Raw genomic sequence first — 17,632 nt, forward strand, 5'->3', positions numbered from 1 at the left:
ATACATTCATTCTCCAGAGGCCACACCAAGTTGTCAAACAGGAAAAGGAAATGATATCCTAAATTTGATTAAAGTAAGGCCTTCTCTAATTTCAATACCAAAAAAAACAGTAGATTACTTTACAGACTAAATTCACACCAGGACTTCTTCCCGGTGAAATGCCATGCTGAAAAGCTCTCCTCACTGGCAGACTGGGTACTTGATTTGATATTTTTCCTCCTCTACCACTGCTTAGAAGTAAAGGAAAGTGTGTAAACTCAACACTTTATTTTGGTACTAGGGACTAAAGAAAGCATCTACTAAACACAAAGTGAGGAAAGGGTGGATTTACCAGGCCTCTAAATCCATTTTCGATCCATGTTACCTTACCTCTAGCACTAAGGCTGCTCCATTTTTCAGCCATCGGTAGGAGGGCTTGGGCTTGCCACTCGCCCTACATTCCCAGTAAAGACTGTCCTCCACGGCTGTTTCCACATCCTTTATGAGTTGAACCCAATGGGGCTTTGCTTCAATGAAAGAAAAAGGAGAAGAAAAGAAATTTTAAACACCCGGCAAATAAAGTGTATTTATTATTTTATTATCTTATCTGGATTAACAGAAATGGACATGACTATGAGTAACAGATTGAAGTGAGAACAGAGGCTAGAATTATATTTCATTCACTAAGTATCTACTCAGTGAATGTATGAAACATTTCTACATTTGAGGATGGATGTTGCAATCTGTTATTTCCTAAGGCAAATTAATTATATGCTTTTTCTATTATCAAAATTCTGAGCACTGTATTATATTATTTAGATATCTATTAGTAGACGGTAATACAGGTACACAAAACTGATTTTGCTTTCCAAGTGCAGCTTCGAATCATGAGATCACAACTGATGATAACTTAATAAGTGAATAACAGCATACATTGTTCTTAATTATGAACTAAAAATTAACATCCATAGGAGAGAAACTTCTATAGCTGAGGAAAAAATATTTTCCACAAGTTAGAAATAACTTAATTAAATACAAACCAGTGAGTATCTTAAGAACCTCTGAGTGAATTAAGATCAAAGCAGGAAAAGATGGATAAGTTGGTTCAACTTGAGTCATGTGATTTTTTGCCAGAAAAAGAAGTAACCGATGCAACTTTAAATTGTGTATGCAAATAAGTTCCATCAAGTGGATGTATCATTTTCAACTTATGCTTTAGAGGGTATTTGGAAAATTCATTTTACAGATGAAAGCATTGTACCACTTACAATGAAAGTCACTTACTGTACGCAGTATATCCAGCCAAGTCTCAGCTTGTGTTTTAAATCCAAAACTCGGAGGTGAGATGTCTCACTGGTTTCACATTGCATTATGTATGTGATGTGTACTGTGGGATTCACATTTGCATCCTCCATATGGAGAAACAGTTTATCTATTTCCATTTAATTGCAACCATGGGAAGATTTGTCTTTCCATTTCTAGCTCATAAAATTGCTTTTTTATAAATGAAATTGAAATGAAACTATGGCTATTTAGCTTTTACAGAAAATGTATAGGTTAAGTTTTCTCTTTTTTTTTGTGTGTGTATATATGTGTGTGTGTGTGTGTGTATATATATATACACACACATACATGCAACTTGCTCAGTATGAAGTGTAGTTCAGTACCAAATCACTTCCCTCTATATCAAAACACATTTTCTTTTTCTTTCAGGAATGATCAGCCTGAGAGGGAATATGACTGTGAACAGACTCACACATCAGCCTCTTATAGAGACCCAAGTTTCTAAAAAAAAATTAAAAAAGAAATCCCACAAGCTTCCCATAGTAATACTCTTCTTCTCCAAATGGGAGGATAATTTGCTGGACTAAAAAATCCTGAAATCATAACTGCCGCATCAATTCTGATTTCTCCCCTTATTCCATCATATGAGATGTAAACATTCTATATACTATTTTTCACATGAAATATTAGAGCAGATAACCGGAGAACTGCATGGCATCTACTTAATATACTAATGTTAAACAGAAATTGCAAGGCAACTTTCATGAAATGCTTTATGGCATAAATTTCTGATTTATATTTTAGGTATGTATCATATTACCTACACAATGGACTAAAGCAATAGTCTGCCTCTTTTACTAAGTATAGCAGACACTGTTGGTTTTCTATTGTGCATTCATTTCCTCTCTTCCTTATTCCTAAAATAACCCCAATTGTTCATTCAGTTGTCTACTCTTCCATCACCTCACATTGTCTATAGAAACATGACATTTTTCTCTATTCCAAGTGAAGCACTTAATTGTCTAATCTAATTTCTCCTTGCCAGTGACTGGTTTAGGAATGAAAACGTAGCCAGTGAGGTTTGAGCAGGGGACTTCTAGATGTTTCGGAGAAAGGAAGGATGAGTAGCAACTGATGTGTTAGTCACTGCTGGCAGCCATTTTGTGATCATAATGGAAACTAACATGCAGAAAAAGGAAAAAAAAATAGACAAGGGCAGAAAAACTAATCACAAAGAAACTGGGTTGTGGCCTGATAAGGTAATTAAATGATAATTTAGCTTTGGATTTCCTTATCATATGAAGCATACGATTGTTTATTAGTATACAGCTAAAAATATTTTTACTGAAACATTAATACGGTTGGAATGTCCTGTGTGTTCCCATAATGGTCACTTCTTCTCCTTAGATCACGTAGTGGTTGCGCAGAAAGAAGGAACTAAGATAGAGTATGAGAAAAGGTTACTTGGCTTAGTCAGGGTCTTAGAGCCTTCCTTACCCAAATTGAGCAGTACATCAAAAAAAAAAGTGATTACAAATTAAAGGCAGCAAACAGAGTACAGATACATTTTTGGAAGGGATAGAGTAACACTGAAGAACTCAACAGGAGCCAGAGTTCATGTGGTTTGTTTAATACAGTAATTGCAACTTTTCCCAAAAGGCAGTTTTTTTTTTTTTTCTCTTTAGTAGAGGTAACAAAAAAGATACAAAACCTGTTTTCTAGAGGAGAAGACAGACCGAAAAGAGATCTCTCTCTAATGTGTTTAAGTGTGTGAGAGGTTATTCTTAGGAAAAAAATATGAAATATTTCATCTTTGCATGAATCATCTTAAAATGCAAAATGAGTATATATTCAACTTCATTACAAAAATTTATTTCTTTTTAATACCCCCTACGATAAATGTTTATAAACACTTAACAAAATGTTGAACAAAATGTTTAACCAACAAGTTGAACATTGGGATTCTGCTATAATCTCTCACCCCTAAACAACAACAATATTTTATAGATGAGAAAGTAAAAGCTAAAACTCCAATTTGCCCAAAGCAGATGCTCACCATAGTAAGTGAGACGCCCTCTAGCAACATTTTTTCCTCGTGAATTCTCAGCAATGCATTCATAGGAACCTGCATCTTCCTGTTGGAAGTTGGGGATTTCAAGCACACCATTGAACTTCCTTAATTTAATTTTGCTGGAAAATGGCAGTCCATCACTTCTTCTCCAATTAATCTGAGGTATGGGACTAAGAAGAAAATTGTCAAGTTGTTTGCTGTTGTCTGGAAGCCTTTTCGATTTGAGAAAGTAAAGCTTTTAAGATTGAACAAGAAGGCACAGGATTTTAAATGCAGAAAAACACTTCCAACAGTCAATTATATAAACCGGATAAAAGGATTTAACAACTCTTTAAGTTGATATTTTAATAAAATAAACTTCATTTTTCTTGAGTCAATTCATGATTTCGAGAAAAAAGCCTAATACAGACCCACTATATTAGATTACAGCAAATGAATAAGGGGGAAAAAAACCCCACCAATTTATTTTATGAAATTAGGCAGGCAGAGTAATTTTCTTCAAATCGACTTTAAATATTAAAGTTTCAACTAAATTTTATATGTGCATTTCCCCTGCATTTTATTTTTCCTTTGCCTCAAAATGAAAGTAAATTTTAGAAAATAAAAAAGAAGAGTCTTTCAAAAACCATTCTGATTTCTTATAGCAACCTAATATTTCAGCACATAGGAGTAAATGTTATAAAACTTACTTTCCAAGGGCAAAACATTCCAATTTCACAGTCGAACCTTTAGCTGCTGGAAGAGTTTCTGGAAACTGAACTTCTATTTTAGGTTCATATTCACCCATCACACCTATAAATCCACAATATAAAATTAATTGTTTCAATTTTCCTTTGGAATTGCCTCTTTTTTCTTAAATAAAACTTTCTTTTGCTCCATTTTGAACCAGCTCTTCTAGTGATTTCAATTAAATAAAATTTAGTCTATGCAGCTCAGATTCCCTTTTAACAGCCATCAAGTTGTTGATGAAACAGTTTTTTTCTTTAATGACTTTTTAGTGGTGCTTTTTAGCCTATAAGAAAATATCCAGAGCTTTAAAAAACCTGAACTAACTTGGGTCAAACACGCAATATTAATAAACATTTAAGGACTTTGGATTTGCTGATTCATAGGTTACCACGTACAGAGCAGTTCCAAGAAAACCACTAAGTCTTTTATACTACACAAAATGGGAGGCTTTGAAATTGTGTATTCAATTTTGACATTGCTAGTCAAACTGAAATATATAATATATTACTGCTTCCTGAAATTTCCCTAAAGAACAAAAATTATGGCAGGGAATTTACTTAATGATACCGTGGTAGCAGAAATACCAATCTTAAACTTATTAAATGGCTCCCTGGAGTTAAGAAACAATGACTTAATAAATGGGAAAGGTCAAATTCAATTATAACTGACTGGAAAAAGTGCTTCAATGCTTTGTGATCATAGCATTATGCTGTATCAGATATGGTTCTGTGTAAGTGGGTCAACTACCCAGGCTTATGGATCTGCTTCCTCGGCAGCTCATAGACTCCCCTTAAACAGCCATCAAGGTGTTGATGAAACAGATTTTTTTCTTTAATGGTTTTTTAAGTGATGCTTTTTAGCCTATTACAAAATATCCAGAGCTTTAAAAACCTCAAGCTGGCAAAGGTCAGGATAGGTGACTTCATGGGAGTCAACCTGAGCCCTGGACTCAGAAGGGTCTCATGCTTGGTTTAATAATTTGCCATTGCTGTCCTAAAATTCTTAATGACTTCTGAACAAGGGGCCACTCATTTTTATTTCACACTGGTCCCTGCAAATTATGAAGCTTGCCCTAGGTAAGAATTATGCATAAGGACCTATGATTTATCAAATCATTTTTGTCATTGTACTCATAAAATAGTCTTTGTGCCAAAAAACATGAAGTGACAATTCTTCTCGATGTACTTTATACATTTTCCCAATTGCTTTTTTTTGCAGCCTCAGCACCATTTGCACTCAGACTTGCACTTGGAGAAGTTTCATTACCATCAGAACGTAGCACCAAAGGAGTTGGAGAGCCCAGCACTCGGGCATTTGTCACCAAACTTGTCACCACACATGTGTAATTTCCCACATCCGACGGCTCCACCTTAGATATGTAGAGGTGTCCTGTCTCCTGAGAGACAAATCTCCGACTATCTTCTTCAACAAACGATGGGTATTCATTGAAGATCCAAGCATATGACAGTTCTAATAAAATTGTTGAAGAGAGAAAGAAATTCCATTATTAAGGACAGTTTTCCATTGTGTCCTTAATGTATCTATACAAACATCAACTTTACTTCCAAGCAGTGCTGAGTGTTTTTGTTGCAGGCCATGAAGAGAAGCAGTTAAGTGAAATAACTCTCCATGTATTCTTTATTATAATGGAGGATACCGTTGATTAGTATCCTGGCGGGAGCAATATTATTTACTGTCATCACATCTCTGCTTCAGACACCTTCTAACAAGCTTCTCCAGTCTTGCTCAGTTTTAATTCATATCTCCATCCTGCCTGTACCATGATATCTCAAAATTAACAATCTAATCATGTCAATTCCTGACATCAAACTTTGCAAAGTTCTTTAACCTCTCAGGAATAATGCAAAATTGCTTAACCTGAATATGAGGTCCTTCATGGTTAAGGTCCTTCTCAAAACCTTAGCCTCTGAGAAGCCCCATGCTCTCTTTGGTCCCTGAGTCTTTTGCACATGCTGCTTCTGGGGACTACAACTCCTGTTGTCTCTGTCCTGTCTTTGGCTTTCTGACTTTCCACACCAACTGCAATCTTTGAGATAACCTTCAAATGTTTTTCAAAGCTTGGTTCCAACATCAGGAATCACCTCCTCAAGTGAACTCTTCCTTAATCCTCCTTCTCTGGGTTGATGCTCCTATACAGAGTAATTCTAAGCTTATTTCAACTAAAACACTTATCAGTATGTAACATTCTACTTACTTGTCTGTCCTCCTATCACTTGTTAAACAAGCGATGTTAGTTTTTATTTCACCTGCCCTTCTCCCTCCTCCAAATCAGCAAAATGAAACACCCAAAGGCATTTAGTAGGTCCTCAATAAAGATTCATTCAGTTAGTTAAGGATACAATTATGCTACTGACTAACATCTACGTAAAGTACAGTATGAGAGTTTTCTTGAAGTTTACAGCCAAGGTGAATCAACTTTCTGCAAACGAACCATTGTTCTTTTTTTTTTTTTTTTTTTTGTGATAACGAGGACTAGATAATAATACGCCACTTTGTTCTGGAGGCCCAGGTTGTTCAGCGCCAAGTTGAGATCTAAGCACAGTTACCGTGGTTGGTTTATTGGCTTCCTGCTTTCCTGAGCCCTATTATCTCTTAGTTGCATGAACTCTACTGTATTGATTCATTACTGTAGTGCTTTCCCAAGAGTTTAAAAAAAAAAAAAAAACTTTTGGAAAACATGGAATCAAAATAAATTTAATGAATAACACGTTCAAATACATTTAAGAGATAATTCTCATGGTGAAGGTCTTTCTTTTTGATAAAGGGAATAGTGCTAAGGACCTAGAAGAAATAAAACATGATGACTGATTCCCAATCACAATGCAGTGCAAATGCTTGATGTTTCCAAAAAGTAGCAAGCCAATTGCAAATTATACAGACATCCAGAAACACTGGTTTTAACCTCACACTGATCTTTAAATCATGCTGTCATACTGGTATAATGGTTCATGAAATTTCAGTCAGTCATGTGGTAAGTTGTGAGCTCTAAAATCACTTATTGGGTTGTATGAAGCAAATGTATCTCAAACATTAACTCTATGGTTATTCTCATGCCTACCCTGATGATGCTTTTCTCTTGCAATAGTATTGAATAAACCATAGAGGAAAATAATACTAGCAAGGTAAGTTGAGTTTGCTCTGCAGTTGTTAAAACTGGCAGCTACAGTAGCAAGAGCCCTTCAGGGTCTTCCTGCTGCTCTTAAGCATCCATTTCCACCTCAACATTCCCCAACTCCTGCAACCTCACTTTGCAGTAAAGGAGGGAAAGCAATCTTTCTCTGCTTTCCAAAGTGTTCTACACATGAAACTAACAAGGTTGTTCTTCTCCCTTTTATCCAGCCAGATATCAACTGCTCTCCAATATAGTAGGCCTTAGCAGGGCATTAGGGATAAGTCAATCCTATTAACCCAGTTTATATTAAAAAAAAAGGTTGATAAAAAGAACTCCGATTCAGAGTCAGAAAACCTAAAATCTGGTGAATTCATGCAAGATAATATTATACAGTAATGAGAATGTATGAACAATAACTCCACGCAACACTTGGAAAAAATATCACAAATATAATTCTGATTGAAAATGTTCAACTCAAAATATTTGCATAACTCCCTTTAAAATGTGTATTTTAATCCAAAGGTTAATATTATTGATACTTAAAACGTTATTATATTGTTATAGAGATATTGTGGTGGCTTTGCCTATATGACACAATAACTGATTGGTAGGGGAAGGAAGGAAGCCAAAATTAAAATCATTTTAAGGCTGCTCCCAAAATGAGCATGAAGTGGATATGTACAAATCAAGGTGTAGACTGGTGCAGACATGGAGGTTCCTCCTTAGGTTTCACTTCAAGAGAACCTGCGGCACAGAATACAGTTGACTGATAGCCTCTACCTGCTACCCCAGGAGCACTGTGGCCACACACCTCCCTGTGCTGCTCCTAGTACTGAACTGGGTGGAGGTGCTAATGCTGGCTCGTTCCTGCCCCATGAAGGATTTCTCTAATGGGCAACTTTGACTCAACATTTTCACAGCTTCGTTCCCCATTTTCACAGCTACAGCATCCTCAGAACCATGCTGTAGTCTGACATTCTTCCTAAACAAGTTTTCCTCCCCACTCTTTGTTCACCCACATGGGACCTGACTCGCAGTCTGAGGTTATCTGCCCATTTCTGCTCCTTCACCTTTTTTCCTTTACAGACACTTCTCCCGTACTTTTTAATAAGTCTGATTCTTTAGTCCCATCTTGGTGTATGTGTCTCAGGGAATCTGAACACGGGGTTTCTGAAATTGAGTAACAGACTCTACTCTGCATTTAAAATTGCTCCTCCCCCTTGAATTCTGGGAGAATGCCCACTTTCATCGACTTCCTTTCCTAGGGATAACTGTCCCTCTTCCCAGTTTCCATCGAGATAATCCCCTCATGTCACTCCCATTCTTCAAATATGCAAACTGACTCCTGATTGATTCTTGGTACCCGTCCTCCAGACAAGTGAAGGCAAGACAGTATCCCAGAGAAAAACAGTGTGAGGCTACTCTGAGATCCCCACTGAAGAAAATTTGCCATTCACAGATTTCACCAACAAAGAAGAAAATATTTCACCTTCTCCATTGGCCAAAATGCTGTGCAGCCATAAACCTTCATATAAAATTTGAAAACAAATGGCAAGAAGCTTCTCTTTCGTAGAAGTTAGGATTTTTGCATTCTTTGTTTAGGAATTAGTGTAACTGGGCAAATTGGGAGGTCTATCTCAGAGTGGTATACTAATATCCCTTGAATTACACTGGGCTTACATTCTTAAACAACCACTCAATGCAAAATTTCAGTGATCCGAATAAAACTGTCCAGAAAATACACATCCTATATACTTCATAATATCAAAAGCCATTTTTAAAAATGGTTTTATAAACACTCCCTTTCTCTTTGTATCTCAGCAGCACAGTATGCATAGTTTTATATTAAAAGCACAATGGTCCACCTATTGAAATAATATGTAAATGAATAATCCAATTATCTTCCTCCACCAATTCTCCCAAACACAAACCCAGAAAATCCAGAGAGTAAAGATCCTTGACAAACAATGAAGAAAAACTAACTCTAAGGTTTTGAGCTTGGAAAAATGGAAGAAACAGGAAAAGTAGGAGGAGCCACTCTGGGGCTGGAAAAAGGTATAGTAAAAATAGTCTTTGAGACTCAGACAGAGGATCTAGATACAAGTGTTCAATGAGTGGCTGGGAGATACAAAGGTAAGCTTAAGAGAGAGTCTGGGCCTAATACTGGTGGGGTAGGCAGAATAAGTCCCCAGAAAAAGTCTACATTCTAATTCCTGAAACCTGAAAATATGTTACTTGACATGACAAGGGGGAATCCACAGACATGATTAAGTTAAAGATCATTTGATAGGAACAAACTTGGGTTATCCAGATGGGCCTAATGTAAACCCAAGAGTCCTTGTAAGAGAGAGGCAGGAGGGTCACAGTAAGGGAAAAGGAAACGTGACTACAGAACCAGGTGTGGTAGTCAGAGAATAACATTTCAATATGCTGTGCTCTTGGTTTGAAGATGGAGAAAGAGACCATGACTTAAGGAGTGCAGGTGGCCACTAGAAGCCAGAAAAGGCAGAAAAACAGATTGTCCCCTTGAAACTCCCTAAGCAACATAGGCCTGTCAATTTCTTGATTTTTAGCCAAGTGAAATTGATTTTGGACTCTGGACCTCCAGAACTGTAAGAGAATAAATTTGTGTTGTAGTAATTTGTTTCAAGAGCAATAGGGAAGTAATGTACATGGCAAAGGTGATTAAATTAGCCATCTTGCTGTGAATTAAGGTAGGTCCACTGTAATCACTGGGGTCCTTAGAAGGGAAAGAGAGGGGCAGGAGAGTCAGAGAAGGAGGTATGACTACACAAACAGAGATCTGAGCCATATAATCACTTGCTGGTGACCAAGAGCAAAGGAACATGGGCAGCCTCTAGAAGCTGCTGCAAAAGGGAAGGAAATGGATTCTCCTCTATAGCCCCAAGTAATAAAGCCCTGCTGACACCTTGATGTTAGCCCAATGAGATTTGTGTTGGACTTCTAATCTACAGAACTGTAAGGGAACAAATGTGTGTTGTTTAAAGTAGCGGCGCCCAACCCCCCTGGTTCACGGACCAGTACTGGTCTGTGGCCTGTTAGGAACGGGGCCACACAGCAGGAGGTGAGCAGTGAGCAAGCAAGCGAAGCTTCATCTGTATTTACAGCTGCTCTCCATTGCTCACGTTACCTCCTGAGCTCTGCCTCCTGTCAGATCAGCGGCAGCATTAGATTCTCATAGGAGCACAAACCCTACTGCAAACTGCACATACGAGGGATCTGGGTTGTGTGCTCCTTATGACAATCTAATGCCTGATGATCTGTCACTGTCTCCCATCAGCCCCAGATGGTGCCATCTAGTTGCACGAAGACAAGCTCAGGGCTCCTACTGATTCTACATTATAGTGAGTTGTATAACTATTTCATTATATATTACAATGTAATAATAACAGAAATAAAGTACCCATAGATAAATGTAATGTGCTTGAATAATCCCCAAACTCTCCCTGACACCCAACCCAGTCCATGGAAAAAAAATTCTTCCACAAAACAGATCCCTGGTGCCAAAAAGCCACTAAGTTTGTAGTAATTTGTTATATTGGCAATAGGAAATTAACATAAATAATGATGATAGCTAACAATGATCAAGTGTTTATTATATGCCAGGTATAGCGCTAAGTGCCTTGGCTAGAATTTTCAAAAACAACAACAACAACAACAACAAAAAAAAAAATCAGATGAACAGAGGCGGAAAAAAAAATGTAAAGAAAGGCTGTAATTGGAAAGCCTAAAGAAGAATCAGATTGTATTTAATACGATTATAAGATCAATATAATGTTGAGGTATTCCAAAAGAGATATCAAACTACAACCCCCAAACAAATAAATTAGTGATTGATTACTTTTTATGAAGATTCAGACCCTTGAAGACATAGAAAAAAATCAAATCTGCATTTAATAGAGTTGTACACTGACATGAGAGGTATGCAGAAATTTGTAGCACCTATCTTTGTTTATAGACTTTCTCTTTGAGATGGAATGAAACATAACTTTTATGTCTTAGAGAGAAGAGCTACACTGACTTTTCATTTATTGCCTCCATGACTATGTTTATATATATATGTACGTATATATCATTCTGACTGAAAATATTTGAGAAAAATGTGATTTATGCATTCTCAATACAGTTAAAAAATCTACTATAATACTATCAGAGTTTACTTATCATAAAAATCTGCATTTGCAATAAATGTTAATTGTATCAAAGCAAAATCCATATCAAATCAGCGTTCTTTGGAGATTTCTAAAATCATTTTATGTACTATGATAAATAAAAAGCTGTAATAAAAATGATAATTTGATATATTCAAACAAGCTAGACTTTACAAAACCTTTCACAACCTCCTGTGTAAATCACAAGCACATTATGCCAAACGATTTGGCCAGTGGGCTTTCTATTAACAATGGTAAGTGAATACTAGGAATATGAATTTTTTTAAATTCAAAAGCCAAGAAGTTTTACCAATCAAAGCTATAAATTTAAAAAATGAAGTCCTGAAACTCTGCTTTCTAAAAAGTAATATGTGATGAATGACATTCTGCCTCTAGCTACATTCCTTCCCTGGTCACTTAAGTATAAGACCAGTCAATTTAACATGAAATATGTCACTCTGGTGTTTACCTGGAGATACATTAATACATATAATACTGACATTTAAGTTTTTATTTGTAGTTCCATTGTAAAATTCTATTATGAAGGAGATTTAATCCTTCTATAGCCACTTGCTAGAAGAAATTCTGTCAAACAAAATTGCTGTTAGGCAAAATTGTAAAAGTAACTTGGACCATTTTCTGTGATGCCAACTGGGAAGTCTGACCTACTTTAAAACAAAGCATATTTAAAAGTGTGTGAAAGCTTACTTGATGTCATTCAAGATTTTTATCACCAATTCATACAGTCAGGAAGAGAATTTTGCTCTGATGCTTACAAATCGCACCACTTTGGTGGAAAGTCTGGGATGCAGTATGTACTCAATGATCTAAAACAATGTAGAAACCTAAGGATAATTTAAGGTTCAAATAACACATAGTCAATGGTTAGGATTGAAGAGTCTGTACTGTAAATCAAAAGACATCGATCAGCATGTTTAACATTTTGCTGCATTTTGTTGTATTGTAAGTTGTTGCTTTATGGATGACACTATTATATATTGTCTGTTTCCTTGTTTAGACTATAAATGTCTACCTAATCCATTCTGATTTAGGATACTACCAAGTCTGACTTGTGAAGGTCCTAAGATAAGGAGAACAACCACCAAGGAGGAAAAACACTAAAAATGCTATTTCCTTTTTCTCCTCATATTTTAGGGCTGGTTCTAGGCCAGAGGTTAGTGAACTATGACTTGCCTGCTTTGTTAACTAAATATATTGGAACACAATCACACTCATTCAATTACTACTGTCTGTGGCTGCTTTTATGCTATAAGAGAAGAGTTAAGTAGATGTAAAAGAGACTGTATGGTTCATAAAGCTTAAAATGTTTATCTGACCTTTTAAGAAAAGGTTTGTTGAACCTTGTCCTAGGTCAGTGATATCTAGAGATCAAGTTATGAGCTTGACAATCCTTTAACTGTCTTATTTTATTTTTTTCCCCTCTTGCCTTTGTAGGGCTATCATGGTGTCCTAACTCCTACATGAAGCTTCACAAAGCTCATGCTAGGCTCCTAAGACTTTGATACTCACTATTTCCTCTTTCTCTCTCTTGTTTTAGTCTCTGCCTTTAGTTGAGCATATATGAGCCATTTCCACTGGGTAACTGAGATAAGTTATCCAAGAGATAACAGTTTCCTGAGATACTATTCCACTATATTCAGTTCTACCACATGTTCTTTCAGGAACTGACACCAGTGGGTACCAGCATCTTTCATCATATTGTGACTCCACAATATACTGCCACCCCTTATCTTCACTTTTGTTTTTCTTTGAGACAGAGTCTTGGTCTATTGCCCAGGCTGGAATACAGTGGCATGATCTCAGCTCACTACAGCCTCTGCCTCATGGGTTCAAGTGATACTCCTGCTTCAGTTTCCCAAGTAGCTGGGATTACAGGTGTCCACCACCATGTCCAGCTAATTCTTGTAGTTTTAGTAGAGACGGGGTTTCGCCATGTTGGTCAGGCTGGTCTTGAACTCCTGACCTCAGGTGAACCACCTGCCTCATTGTCTTCATTTTTAATGCTTCTGCCAGGGAAGCATCTTTCCTATCAAATATCTCTTTCCTGGTACCATGACTGCTGCTATTGATATAGCAGTGTCCTTCAAGCACCCAACTAAAGTGCTTACCTTCATATCTGTAAATGCAAAAAATGTGAAGAGCAACTCTGGAAGCTATTTTGTATTTTTGCTTGCATTCTGTATCCTTTCTTTTTCTCATGAGGAATTTTTTAAAGAGAACATCCCCTCTCCCATCTTTAGCTGAAGTTCTTTCGGTGGGACTGACTATCCTTCACTCCTCGCTCCAGAGACATCTCAAGATGAAGAAGTGTAATGATGGGACCAAATTCAGTGACACTCGAAACAGGATGCCCAGCAATGGCTTAGGGGGACTGAAGAGAACTAGCAACAGCACTGGCAAGAAATGTATTGACCTCCTTCCTTTTGGCAAGACTGCTAAAGAAGCATGGCATTGCTAAGGAAAGGAGTTTAAATTTTCACAGCAGAGAATGTGACATAGTGAGAGATGGATAGAGTTATTGCAATATTTTATGAAGCTTAGACAATTCCCTCATGCCACAGTCTCAAGCTTGCAGTTCCTGCAACCTCCAGCTTGTACCTGGACTTTCTGGTACAGTGATGAGACTCAAGAAACGATTCCCAAAATGACAGCACTGGCACTTCAGATAGAACGAACTAGGAAATATAAAGCACTTCTCTGCTTCCTCATTTTTAGTATCAAAATGTACCTTTTCCAGAGAGTTCAGAGCCCCTGAAAATGTTAGAAAGCAATCTTTAGATTAGCTCCAAACCAAAATGCTGTCAACACTAGATGTTTCATTGCCAAGATCTGCTTTGTATGCTGAAAGAAAGTGCTTTGTAATAGCACATTTTGCACATAGCCACGCTTGATACAATGTGCATTTTGGTGTGCAGATCTTAAATTTATGCCAAAGCCTTGTTGCCAGACTCGCACTTTCCTCATCGCTTATACTGAATAGCAAGCATTTTCTATGACTTCAGTGACAGTAAATAACAATTTCTTTTTCAGTTCAGTCTCGGAGAAGATAAAGAAGCCTACAGCTCATGGGAGTGCTAATTGTAGACAATTATGATTTGATTGACCTGCCTTGCTATTAAAATGATATGCAAAATTTACACTGCCCTTGCAAAATGGAAATTCTCTTTAGTACAACCTAACTATGGAAAGCCCATCCTTTAATGAATCCAAAGGTAGTGCTTCTGGTTTATCATTCCCACACCAACACTCAGAAGCTAACTCCAGAGAGGGGCTTCATCAGGTTGCAAATGATACAAAAGAACCATACAGACAGGGAGAATGTGCAATAAAATATCTGAAATAATTAAGGGCTAGTGAATAAAGGTGCTGCATCACAATAACACTGTCCATTCCACATTACATCTCATTTTCTTTTATCAAAATTTAAACTCTTTCCTTTAAGGAATGTCATGGGGGCTTTATTGTTCTCTTCTTGCATTATGGGTGATTTTTAAAAGCTTAATGAAATGTCCACTTTCACTGGTAAACAGAAATGAGGTCATTAGTAGAAGATGAAGTCGCCCTGCCAAATCACAAGGGTCTTCTTACCCAGGACAATGAATGACTCCTTAGAAAGCTGGAGAAATCGTTCTCTCTCTCTCTCTCTCTCTCTCACACACACACACACACACACACACACACACACACACGCACACATATACACGCATGCACAGTACTACTATTGACCATTAATAGCACATCAAACTATTCATCAAATAGAATAAAAAACCATGAAAAAAACCTTATTTTAAAAGGAATCTTTTATACTTTCTGAATGATACTTTTTCTGAATAAGTTAAAATAAGTGATGGCTTCATTATAAATTGCACTATTAAAATATTACAGAGCCACCTGACATTTAAGAAATAGTGTCTATATAAGTACTTGATTGTGAAAGGATATGCAATTATGTCTGGATATGCAAAATAAACATGAAGAAAATGCCCCTAGAAATCAATAATCAAAAGTAATCCCAGTCTGTTCTTCAAATCAGTAGGGCTCTATAAATGTTAATTTCTTTAGGCACAAAAGGATATGCTGGAGACTTCACAGCTGTCTCAGGTTCAAGTCAAATATAGATAGTAGTTTCACAGGCTTTGAGAAAAGTGATAGAAAAGAGTAATAAAAATAGTGTTTGTACTATCTCAGTAATAAATATATGTGTTTACACATACATTTCTTCCTACCCCCCTACACTATCTTTCCAATCCTTGTCTATCTTGGCTATGGAGATATGTCCAGGAAAAAAAAACTATCACTCTGTAACTCTGTAGAAATGTCTTTCAAAGCCTGAAAAAAGAACTGCAACAGTCTTTCTGCAATTTTAATAATTTAGCTAAAAAAAGCCCTCCTGATGTTACAGAGAAATATGCATGAAGAAATATAAGGTTACTGCTCAAATTCAGATTTCAGTTAAAATTCTCATTTGTTTAATATTTGAGTCTTAAAAAACTTTAAAATAATATTTATTAGCTGGGAGTGGTGGCTCATGCCTGTAGTCCCAGCACTTTGGGAGTGCTGGTGGATCACCTGGAGTCAGGAGTTTAAGATCAGGCCGACCAACATGGAGAAAACACATTTCTACCAAAAATAAAAAATTAGCCGGCCATGATGGAACATGCCTGTAATCCCAGCTAACTGAGAGTCTGAGGCAGGAGAATCGCTTGAACCCGGAAGGCAGAGACCGTGAGCTGAGATCGTGCCATTGAACTCAGCCTGGGCAACAAGAGCAAAATTCCGTCTCAAAAAAAAAAAAAAAAAACATAATGTTTATCTATAATTGACAAATTATAATTACATATTTTTATGGGATACAGTGTGATGTTTTGGTATATGAATACAATGCAAAATGCTTAAATCAAGTTAATTAACATATCAACTAGCTCACATACTCACCCTTATTTTGTGGTGAAATATACTCTTAGCAGTTTTGAATTATATAACACATTATCAATAACTATAGTCACCACGCTGTTCCACAGATCTCAAAAACACGTCCCTCCTATCTAACTGAAATTTCGGACCCTTTGACCAACATTTTCCAATTCCCGCCCCCCAGCTCCCCCCACCACCAGCCTATGGTAACCACCATTCTACTCTCTATTTCTAAAAGCTTGACTTTTCTAGATGCCAAGTGTAAGTGAGGTCATGTGATATTTGTCTTTTTGTGCCTGGCTTTATTTCACTCAGCATAGTATCTTCCAGGTTCATCCATGTTGTCACAAATGACAGAATTTCCTCCTTTGTAAAGGCTTGATAATATTCCACTGTGTATATATACAACAATTTCTTTATCCATTCACCTATTGATGGACACTTAGGCTGAGTCCATATCTTGACTATTGTGAACAGTGCTGCAATGAAAATGGGAGGGCAGATGTCTCTTCAGAAATGGTCTCTTCCTGTCTTTGATTGTAAGTAGTTTTTATGTTGACCAATTGGCTTATTTATCAAATCCTCCATTGTCATTATTTTATATTTGATACTTTCCTGTCAATTGTTCCTTCTTGACAGTATACATCAATGCAATGAATAATTTCTGATCAATTAAAGACTTACCCCTGAAGAAATAGGTGAATGCCCCTAATTCAGAGTCTGTTTCACAATTTCCACTACTTGGGAGTAAGGAACAGTTAGACAGTGAGAAGTGAAAATTAGCAAGAAAATAAAACTTGCTCTTATTCTTTTCACACCCTGTTCTTATGAGCCTCCCAGAAATGATGCTGTTTATGTCATTTACACGATAGAAAAACATTTCAAGCTAAAAATAATTTCTAGTAGTAGCCACACTCTTGTTATTTAAGTGGGTTTACTTTATCCCTATTACATTTTTCGACACTCCACCTATCTATTTACCAGCACACCATTTTAAGTAACAGATGTGTGTTGAATTGGTCAATAAAGGTAGAGATGTAAGAACAGATGAGAGGCATCCTGATGTACAATATGTCAAAGGCAAACACTTAACCAAGGAATTCTATAATATTGTATTTCAGTGCTATGCAGATCTCAGATTTTTTCTCTTCTTTTCTTTTCTTTTTTGACACAGGGTCTCTCTCTCTTGCCCAGGCAGGAGTGTGGTGGCAGGATCATGGCTCACTGCAGTCTTGGCCTCCGGGGCTCAGGTGCCTCCCACCTCAGCCACCTGAGTAGCTGGGACCACAGGTGCATGCCATGACGCCTGGCTAATTTTCTAATTTTCTG

General features: G+C 36.9%; 1 protein-coding gene across 5 annotated transcripts in view; it reads right to left on the reverse strand.

The window, feature by feature from the left end:
- LOC105479595 (contactin 3) overlaps positions 1–17,632 on the reverse strand; it is a 340,287-nt gene that overhangs the window by 99,439 nt on the left and 223,216 nt on the right. For all 5 annotated transcript variants that reach the window (XM_011737617.3, XM_011737616.2, XM_011737618.3 and 2 more), the window contains 4 exons: positions 5,330–5,533; positions 4,024–4,126; positions 3,320–3,504; positions 370–506 (listed from right to left, as the gene is read on the reverse strand). In XM_011737617.3, the coding sequence (XP_011735919.2) occupies positions 370–506; positions 3,320–3,504; positions 4,024–4,126; positions 5,330–5,533 (629 nt within the window). The remainder of the gene's footprint in view (positions 1–369; positions 507–3,319; positions 3,505–4,023; positions 4,127–5,329; positions 5,534–17,632) is intronic.

The sequence above is a fragment of the Macaca nemestrina genome, chromosome 2 (assembly GCF_043159975.1).
Source record: "Macaca nemestrina isolate mMacNem1 chromosome 2, mMacNem.hap1, whole genome shotgun sequence".
Taxonomy (NCBI): Eukaryota; Metazoa; Chordata; class Mammalia; order Primates; family Cercopithecidae; genus Macaca; species Macaca nemestrina.